This window comes from Ruditapes philippinarum, unplaced genomic scaffold, assembly GCF_026571515.1.
Source record: "Ruditapes philippinarum isolate M1 unplaced genomic scaffold, ASM2657151v2 ctg3405_1_1_1_1, whole genome shotgun sequence".
NCBI classification, from domain to species: domain Eukaryota; kingdom Metazoa; phylum Mollusca; class Bivalvia; order Venerida; family Veneridae; genus Ruditapes; species Ruditapes philippinarum.
This window is the reverse complement of record NW_026865921.1, coordinates 7,283-18,477: the sequence shown is the minus strand read 5'-3', so window position 1 is coordinate 18,477 and position 11,195 is coordinate 7,283. Positions and strand designations below refer to the sequence as shown.

At 33.3% G+C, this 11,195-nt stretch overlaps 1 protein-coding gene across 1 annotated transcript; it reads right to left on the bottom strand.

Annotated features, from left to right (window-relative positions):
• Nucleotides 1-1,284: 1,284 nt before the first annotated feature.
• On the bottom strand, nucleotides 1,285-8,339 carry LOC132730745 (sperm axonemal maintenance protein CFAP97D1-like). Its single transcript, XM_060716729.1, has 5 exons — nucleotides 8,071-8,339; nucleotides 7,126-7,196; nucleotides 5,278-5,402; nucleotides 2,137-2,260; nucleotides 1,285-1,680 (listed from the first exon to the last, which is right to left on the bottom strand). Exons 1-5 carry the CDS (start codon nucleotides 8,171-8,173, stop codon nucleotides 1,549-1,551), a joined length of 555 nt encoding a protein of 184 aa, XP_060572712.1. The 5' UTR covers nucleotides 8,174-8,339; the 3' UTR covers nucleotides 1,285-1,548.
• Between the last annotated feature and the right edge of the window lie 2,856 nt (nucleotides 8,340-11,195).

Here is an 11,195-nt window from a genome sequence, read left to right as displayed (position 1 = left end):
TCAGGTTCGCTCATATTAATTTCATTGGTCCCTTTTAGGGGCCGATAGAGCTGAAAATGGAAACAACCTAGTAGCGTGAGTTTTTCATGGCCCCCAAAATTTCCAGATGAAAAAGTAAAAAATGCACTTGGGGATTTATTTAAAGGGGTTTCCAAATTTTTTTCATGAACATAAAAACAACGGAACCCAAAAAAACAGTGGTGTCGGAAACTTTATCAAAAAGGGCAAGTTGAAGGGTTTAGTTTGGGCTTGCCCTTTAAAAGGGGGGTTTTAATTTTTTAAAAAATATTTCCCAAAAACCTTTAAAACAGTTGTTTCGGGGGGCGATTCAGGACAGTCTGGCCCCCTTTGGGTTTAAATTTTTCAAATTGGGTTTTTTTCTTAAATTTTTTTTTTGGGTCCCCGTCTCCGGGCCATTTTTTAAATTGGGTTTAATTTTTGAAATTTTTTGCTTTGGGGGGTTTCGCGGGAAGGAAAAAAACCCAATAAACAAAAAAATCAGTCCCCCAAAAAACAATTGGATAAGTGATTTTGCTACAATTAGCCATATCTTTGTTATTCATTTATGGATTTTTTATAACATGCTTTTCGGTGGTTTATAGAAATATATCAGTGATATAAAAATGGTAATTTCACTGTTTGAAACAGTGAAATTACCACTTTGATAATTTCACGGTTTTGAATTCAAGCCCCTTACGTTGTTTCATCAGTGAAATACCAGCGTGCACAGTACTGGGAAACCAACTTAATGACATGTACGGTCGTAAAATGACGTAACGTTAATGTTATTTTATTTGCGGCGCTTTTCATTCAGTATAGTAGGTTAAATGTTTTTAAAACGTTTCTTTGCATATAATAAAAAGAAAATTTGTTAAGTTTAGTGTAAGATCGAAATATAGTTCACCTTGTGAACACCAAAAATTCATATTTCACTCGTGGCTGCGCCACTCGTGAAATATACCTTTTGGTGCTCACTCGGTGAAATATTATTCCGATCTTACACTGAACTAAACAAATATCCTCTATATATTCTTTTGGCAAAGGAACACTTATAACTGAACTGGAATGTTAAATAATTCATTGTTATTATAATTACTTTAATAGACAATTAAAGTCCGTGGTTTGACAGAGATTTACAAAAATAGGTAACTTTTGTCTGTTTTTTACAGTCGCACACTATTTTTTATACACCTGTATGTATGTCCGTCATATATGTAAAGTAGACTCCTTATCAATTTTACCAGGCCGAAGTCAGGAATCAATATATGACAAAAGGGGCCATAATTAAATTTGGTTGTTTTATTACGAAAAGTTTCAAATATTGACAAGTCACAATAAAATTAATGAAAACTGGTTTGTTAAAATTATCCTCATTTTCTAGAGCTAAGTTTTCGTTTTTGTTACACTTTTTCCAAAGAAGTGTTGAATCTTATGACTATAAGAAAATTCGATTTGAAATAATGTTGCCACCTTTGTTAGAATGAAGTATTATGTACAATTGTTATATCGGTTATTCTTATTGCGTCTTTTGTAAAGAGTGATTTTCATTCAATTCTTGTATCTTTTATTGCGTGTCTTTGGTCCGTATTTCATCTTCTTTGGTCCGAGATGGAACGGTATTAAAGCTGGTCGTTTTGGAGGTGGATATCTCGAGATTTTTTTGAGATAATACTCACTCTCCTGAAAATATGAGTCAATCTATAAATAGCAGGCAATCTAAAAATAGCAGTCAATCTATAAATAGGTATTGAAATTGTGAATGAGCTAATCACATTCTTTATTTTTGTACCATGTTTTCAAGTTACATTCGGTAGTTTGTAGTTGCACATTAAATTTGACTTTTAACTTAATTTAAATTTAACGATTTCTTTCTTTTTTTTCTGAAGAAAAGTTATTTCTGTCTTTTTTTACAATGTTTACAATTGAAATTTTCTTCTTTTTTTAAAATATCCATGCTATTGATTTTGTGATACGCTTGTGATACATCATCTGTGACATAAAAAGACCGTAGTGAATGTACACAAGTAGGACACAAGTATGAAAGAACTACCTTGTGCAAATAGTATAGAAATAAGAGTATCCAAGCACATAATTAATTAAACTAAGGCGTTCCATAGATCTAGATTAAACACTAACCAGATAATCCATGAGATCCTGCTTATGGTTATAGTTCGGTTCATGTTCAGAAAGACGTTTGAGAATGGCACTGTTCTCCTTTGCCACGCGGATAAGTTCATTTTTGTGTTTTGTAGCGTTTTCACTGAAAATGTAAATGTATCGTTAGTGACATTGAAATAAATTGCGCTATATTTGATGTCGATTTTGTCATATGTGTACGATATTGCATACTTGAAGCTAAGTATATAATCTTAAAGTAAGTTATTTTTACACACATATATTGAAAGCATTATAAAGGAAAAATAGAAATATTGAACTTTCTAGCTCAATAGCTTAATCCAAAGTCCTGTGTGGTGATTGAACCTACAGGCGTGAGGGACAAGTGACTAGTGGTTTAAAGTGCTGCACGCCTTAGGAGAAGTAAACAGATTCATATTTCTAGTAATATTTACATGTTATGCACGATTAATTACCGACTTTTCAGTATTTATAACTATATTTCTACTGCATTACTAATGTAGTATAAGGGCTACTTTTGCATATTTGACCTCTTTTTGGTAACTTACATGGGTTGTAAGTGCCATTGGTAATGTGTAAATTGCATTTTTTGGTAACTTCACAGTATTATACTTTTATTTTTTTTAATTTTCATGAAAATTACCATGAATATGGAGGCGTGCTGCTTTAAAGCCAAGCAATGCAAGTATTTGTTATTCATTAAAGAAGAACGCTGAAAAAAAGTTTACCTTTGTTTGTTTGTTTGTTTCATTTTACGCCTTTTTCCAACAGTATTTCAGTCATATAGGCGGGTAGTTTCCTAACAATCGTTCCTGGAGATACCAGTACTAGACTACCTTCGCGCTAAACTACCAAAACATCTCCCGGGGATCGAACCCACGCCAGAGAGGATACTGGATTAGAAGTAATCGACTCTAACCCCTCGACCACGGAGGCGGTCTGTATGCCATTTTTGTTCAGATAGAATGTCATAACTGTCAGCAATTGTTTGTTTGTTTGATAGGGTTTTACTCACACCAACACGGTATAGGTCATATGGCGACGTTCCAGCTTTACTGGTGGAGGAAGACCTCAGGTGCCCATCCGTGCATAAGTGCACGAACGAGCACCTTTGTAGAACAACCGACGTTCCGTAAGCTTGATGGATAGCTTCCTCACATGAAAGAATCCAAGTTCCTGTCGGGATTCGAACCCACAGCGGTGAGGGGCAAGTGGTTTGAAGTCAACGACCTTAACCACTTGGCCACGGTCGCTCCTTGTCAGCCATGAATGATTGTGTGTAAGTTGGATGTCGGCCTCGTACATCGATCTTTCTGTTTAGGAAATACCTGGTCATATACCTGGTCACACGCGCTCTTGGTGTCACGTGAAATTCGTGACAAGGTATTTTATAAACAGCGAGACCTCGTACTATACATGTGCATTCAAGTGCAAATCATGGTTAATAAAGTGATTTTTTGCCACTTATGAAAATATGCCCCTCGTTTTTCCTAATGATTACATAAGGATAATATATAAATAACACATGGATTTGTGGGTAACAGTGAAAAAAACATCCCTAGGAAAATAATGTTAGCTTTTCGAAGATGATATTTTTACTGTTACTCACAAACCTATGTGATATTCATTTTATTACCCCGAACAATAACTGTGATGATATTTCATGATGATTTTACAAAATAGACCATGTGACCAGATTTTATACTGTTAAAAGTACTGTTACCATGTAACAGTACAAATGTTCTTAGTCACGTGGTACACTTGCATTAACAGTATAAATAAATCCCAGTGGTAATGCTTGCTATGACTTTGTTCAGGTGGAATGGATTAATTTTCTACAAAACAACCTTAGTTACTCACAAAACAAATATGAATTTAACCTTGCCGTATGAATGAATGACCTTGACCTTGAATGTCTATTTATAGAAAAATACTTAATTTTTGCTGTAATTGACTGTATCTTTATGATAAATGTATACATGTATAAATAAATCATCCATTTGGACAACGAATTTAAGATAAATAAAAATAAAAATAAACTTAACCTTGACCTTCATTTGACATTGACCCTCAAGGTTAAATTATTTGATTCATACTTACACAAAACGGCACTTCTGACAAAACCGATGTGTTGAATATTTCAAGTATAACCTTTACCTTGAATGACAGTGGTTGTAAATGTCAAATTTTTGAATTTTGCATAATTTTCCATAGCATTGAAAGTAATGGGTTTAATTATTCAAACAATACTTATGCATATGGACATGAAAATACCTTTCAATAAGTGTCAGGAACAAATGATTGTATTTTGGTTATTTTATTAGTATTATATTTTTCCTGCATCGATTCACACATTTTTATAAAACAAGAGTTTTGACAAGTAAAATAATTCAAGAATGACCTTGGTCTTTAAATGGCCTTGACCTTTCATATCGAAATATTGAATTTTCACATGATTGGCCAAAAATCAACATTGATCTAATAATTCTTAATCATTATGACTGAAAACTGTTCACAAAAATGTGCTTCTTCCGATGTGTTTATCTTTGGAAATTGGGAAAAAATCGGACATTGCCTCTCCTATGGGTAACCGCCTCCGTAGTCGAGGGGTTAGAGTCGATGACTTCTAATCCAGTTACCTCCCCGGGAGATGCTTTGGTAGTTTATTACGGAGGCAGGTAGTCAAGTACTGGTGTAACTCTCCAGGAACGATTGTTAGGAAACTACCCGCCTATATGACTGAAATACTGTTGGGAAAAGGCGTAAAATGAAACAAACAAACAAACAAGTTTCTCCTATGGAGCTTATTCAAATGAAGTCCCTTTCCTTGGGCCATACTGTTTAACATTTAACAAATACAACGTATAACATAAAGAAATGCGCGACGAATATAATATGAGCCGCGCCATGACAAAACCAACATAATGGGTTTGCGACCAGCATGGATCCAGACCACATGGATCCTGATCAGACTGCACTGCACGGATGTGCAGGCTGGTCTGGATCCATGCTGGTCGCAAACGCACTATGTTGGTTTTGTCATGACGCGGCTCATATAATTAAACACCTTCTTGGTCCTTTGACGAGCATGTTGCGTTGATCAAATTTTATTTTTTAACAACAGTTTTATGTGTAATTTACCTTTTTCTGTAGCGTAGCGAGGTATTTATGTGATCTATCCGTCCACGTGTACGCATTATATGGTACATCTTTCTATACAACTCTTGATTGTCTCGGATGATAACTTTCTCCCTCTCTGTCTCATACTTTAATCGCATATAAAACAAACGAAATAAATGATCAAAGCTGCACATCTCCAGATAAGCCATAATATTTTAAGAAAATCAGTATTGAGAAAAATGAAGTAAAATTTTCAGAAAGGTGAAATATAATTCAAGATCCGAGTTATATAAGTTTTCTTGAAATCTTGACAATAAATACTGATGAAGAAAAAATAGAAATCAACATGAAAAAAATTTTAATTGATTATTTCAAAACATTAGACAAACATAAAAGAGTAAAGTTCTATGTACAGAATATTCATTTGAAAATATTAAAGTCTTTATTTAAAACAAAGGTTATCTAAACAACTTGTCATTCAAGTAGTTCTGGGTCACTCAAAACATATAGTTCCTTACACACAAATGCTGATTTTTTAAAACTTATATCAACTTATTTTGTTGTCTATGGAAACATTAGGAACGTATCATTTTGTTTTTATTGATTAACAAAACAGAAGTTAAATGATGTGATTCGGATTACCTTAGATTCGGATTGCCTACACATACTGTATATAAGCTGAATTCTTATATTTTGATATATGAGCCGCGCCATGACAAAACCAACATAGTGCGTTTGCGACCCAAACTCCTCACAGTGATTACCTCCCTTGGCAGAATTGTAATCGCTAGTCACATGACGTAACGTCGAAATTCAAATGAAAATATCGACTGTTACTTAGAAAATCTAACGTCATTTTTCTCCTTCTGTTTTATTTTTAACTTTTAGTGCCTACGTTCGCTATAGTTTATTAAAAAATTATCAAAAGTATACAAAATAACGAAAAATAAATTCAAAAGCTAAAAAATATAAAATATCAAAATATTGTCTCGGTAGAAAATATTCTCATAATTTTTAAAATTATTTCTAAATATTCATATTATTTATTTATTTATTCATAAACATTGTTAAATAAATGAGAAAAAAACTTATCTGGCAGATAAAAGCAGTAGATAAAACAATTTTTGAAAAAAATATAGTATATCAGAAATTCTGATATATCGGACCATTAAGGGGAGATCACTGCGTGGAGATTGTTTGCGACCAGCATGGATCCAGACCAGTCTCCGCATCCGCGCAGTCTGAGCAGGATCCATGCTGTGCGCTTACAAACCCTAAAACAAGTAGAGAAACTGATAGCGAACAGCATGGATCCTGATCAGACTGCGCGGATGTGAAGGCTGGTCTGGATCCATGCTGGTCGCAAACACACTACGTTGGTTTTGTCATGGCGCAGCTCATATATTGAAATTCACCTGACGTTTGAATGAGTCTCTTTCAATTTTAAATCTAGGAGAATTTACGAAAGTCATCATATCAAATGTTAGGGCCTAACACATTATTTTGTTCAAACTGCCTATACCGGTATATGCAAATATTTCGTTTCGTTTCGTTCAAAGCCTTGATAATGGTCGTGTTTTGGCACGCCGGTATTTTTTATTTTATTTTTTATTCACTTCAGAGAAAATTGCATTTATATTTTCAACCATATTAGACCTGACTGTGAATTACTAGTCATACTTGCAAATTAATTCTAAAACCGGAAGCACTTTTGTTTGAAATAATAGATATGATTTTTTTATGTATACCCTACAATTTTGCCCTAACTATTGCGGAGAGAAAATTATATGATGCCTTAAAAATTGTTATGATCTTATGTGATGTGAAATTGAATTACTTCTTATATATTTCATTAAAGAAATATCTAACCTCATGTTTTTTCAGTTTGATATACACGTGGTGGTTAACTATCGGAGCCCTGTTGTCAATCACAGCCTTCGCTAAAACAAATCAAAAATATGTTTGCCATGATAACTGTGATATATGGGACGATTATAATATGAGCCGCGTCACATAATGGGTTTGCGACCAGCATGGATCCAAACCAGCCTGCGCATCCGCGAAGTCTGATTAGGATCCATGTTGTTCGCTATCAGTTTCACTACTTGTTATAGGTTTTGTAAGCGAACAACATGGATCCTGATCAGACTGCGCGGATGCGCAGGCTTGTCTTGATACATGCTGGTCGCAAACGCATTATGTTGGTTTTGTCGTGACGCGGCTCATATATGTTCAGCATCTATGCTATCTATGTCTTGGGTCCAGATAAAAATAAAGGCGAACATTACTTGTTTTTTTAGAGAAAATGCAGCAGATTTTTGCATTATTTCAGTTCCATACAGTTCCAAAATGAAATAATGTTCGGATAATGCATTAGATATTTCAAAATGTTTGTTTTACGTTAGTCGTTTTAAAGACACATAACGGTTCAGAAATGCCGTTATTTTTCATTTCTCAATAGCTCTTTATTTTTGATGTACTTTAATATATATAGTTTCCAGAAAAAATAGTCATTGACCAAATATCTGAACATTTTTCCATCTGTTGATTTTTAGAAATAGGAACAGTTATAGTGATTTAGTATTTTGTATACTACATGTACTTTGTTAACATAACATTTTGCTATTTTAATGCGTAAAATCAAAGAAAACATTTGCATACCTAATTGTGTTAAGATTAGTGTATAATAATTAAGATGGTTATGTATCAGAACACATAGATTTCAGAAGCACTCCAAGCGAACTCTGAATTTATATGGCATAATACGCGAATATAAATAATTTACATATTAAAGGAAGAAAAAGAAGTATATACCTGCACGAATTTTCTTCATGTTGCTTTCAAAGACGACTTTGTCCCATCTTTGTTTCAGAAGAAGACAGGTTACAGGCGAGTATGGTCTATATCTCCTGTGCATGCTCGTCTGTATCCCCGGTGCTATTTCACACCGAATAAATCTGTTTTACAGTTGCTTTTCAAAATAAATATTAACAAAGATATTCAATAGAAATAAATAAAAGTAGATTTAACGAAAGGAAAATAAAGTAAACACAGTCACAGGCTGACGTCCAACTTTGACGTCAGCCGGAAATCATTGTCGTGCTATAGTTTCGCGGAATAACAACATTGTTGTCATTTGTTTATACTTTTATTTCTATATACTTTATAAACCATATATTTTCCATATCAGATTATTTAGGCTCCTATTTACGTATAAATTTATTTATTTATTTACTTATTAATTGTTATCACGTCACATATTTTATAAGTCAGCTACAATTGCTTAATTGTGTTATCAATGTTATATACTGTACATTATTTAATTTTACCCATGAAATATGGTGCTATATCAGTCAAATATATTTCATATGTTTTAAAAATAAATGTGAAATATAAATACGAAAGTGGGCGGAGTCAAAACTCATATTTATTTTAAGGGACTTCTTTTGCCATTTTGTTTGAAAAATCTGATAAATACAAAACAAATTTTTGTTGAATTTTGTTTTGAAAACTATCTAGAATGATAGAAAATAGTCTAACTAAGAAAATAAGACGAACACCGATATCTTTAAACCAGTCATTAACGCAATACAAGACAATAATTATATTACTGCGTGCTGTACAATTGCAGTTGCGTAGCAAGTATAAGGGGTTCGTAATTCTTTATTGCAGTTGCGTAGCAAGCAAGGGGTTCGTAACCATTTTTCTTTGATAATGAAATTAAATAAAAAGGTTATTTTTTTCGTATTTCGTGAAATATGGTATATATTTTCACGAGACATTACCCAGGATATTGTTTTGCTAAAGGTCGAGTGTGGTATATACTATATAGCAAGTATTTTTGCATTTCCCCCCTGAGAAAACATGAATCCCATTTTAATTTTGGCATATTTTCAACAAGTATCATTTCTTCACCACATTTCACTTGCTTGTTCCGACATTCCTTTAGACATAAAGTGTTATACTACGTATACCCAAATCATAAAATCAGTTTAACTCAACCCGAGACTTTTATCATAGATACAGACGCTTTCTGGGCAAGATAAAAAGAAATGTAACAACATAAGGCAGCTATGGCGTTCCATAGATACAGCTGTTGTTGATATCATTTTATATCAGAACATGTACAGCGAATGGTCGCACTGAGAATTATGAATAATAGAAAATTACAAGTTTAATCTTAATACTGTTATTTTTATGAGGTTATTATATACATTGTTAATTAAATAAAAGAGTGAAGTTCACAACTGAACGAAGCTTTAAATATGTTTGCAGGTGTACCGAGGTGTTCGGCGCGTTGATTAGATATTTCACCAAAAAGGAAAGAAAAATGAGCCGCGTCACAATAAAACCAACAAAAATGCGTTTGCGACCAGCATGGACCCAGACCAGCCTGCGCATCCGCGCAGGCTGGTCTGGATCCATGCTGGTCGCAAACCCATAATGTTGGTTTTGTCGTGACGTGGCTCAAATAATGTTGGCCACACACATTATTATAGCATATACGTCTCTCGCCCAATGTTTCACTTTAATAATAATAGATAGAGGATATTTGTTTGTTTTGCATGTAAGATTGAAATATAATTTCACTGAGTGAACACCAGATGCAATATTTTCACGAGTGGCGTAGCCACGAGTGAAAATATAATAGCTGGTGTTCACGAATGAAATATATTTCAATCTTATATGTAAAACAAATAAATTTTCTTTTTATTTTATGCTTTTTAAGTGATTTTAAGCTATTTTTTTACTGATTTTGCCGCGTAACGTCTCGCATCTCCTTTGTGACGTCATAATATCATGACGTCACATCATCAGTTTTGAAATCTAGTTCCGTTAAATTTCTCTAATTTTGTTAAATTTCTAACATGATGTATGATGACATGGACTTTCTTTTCCTAAAGAAGCAAAATTTACGTATGACGGCATTTATTTCTGCCTGTTATTCCATCTAGTTATGATTATCTGTTCATCCGCATTCAGATATAGTCCGGCTACAGTGAAAATTATATTTTATAAATTTCACTAGTGGTTTATCAGAATATAATCATCTGATATATTACAATAAAACACTGGAAAGCATGAAATAAATAGAGGATATTTGTTTGTTTTGCATGTAAGATTGAAATATAATTTCACTGAGTGAACACCAGATGCAATATTTTCACGAGTGGCGTAGCCACGAGTGAAAATATAATAGCTGGTGTTCACGAATGAAATATATTTCAATCTTATATGTAAAACAAATAAATTTTCTTTTTATTTTATGCTTTTTAAGTGATTTTAAGCTATTTTTTTACTGATTTTGCCGCGTAACGTCTCGCATCTCCTTTGTGACGTCATAATATCATGACGTCACATCATCAGTTTTGAAATCTAGTTCCGTTAAATTTCTCTAATTTTGTTAAATTTCTAACATGATGTATGATGACATGGACTTTCTTTTCCTAAAGAAGCAAAATTTACGTATGACGGCATTTATTTCTGCCTGTTATTCCATCTAGTTATGATTATCTGTTCATCCGCATTCAGATATAGTCCGGCTACAGTGAAAATTATATTTTATAAATTTCACTAGTGGTTTATCAGAATATAATCATCTGATATATTACAATAAAACACTGGAAAGCATGAAATAATAATAAATATTTATGATAATCGATTTGGAAAAAAACAACAACAAAAGCACGCAGGACAGAACTGTCTCGCCAAGAAAATGTCAGATCGCATTCTTATTGCGTAATTGATCTTGAAATTGTTGACTTTTTGAAGCAAAGTAGTGATTAACAATATAGTTTATAAGTAAAATGTCATGTGTGTCATGTCAGGTTTTGAATTGTGCCCTGTGTGAGTAGCTTCCTGTGTGACAGTGTGAGTAGTTTTCTGTGTGTAAATAGTGTCATGTGTGTCAGTAATTGAGAAGTGTCCTGTGTATTCAA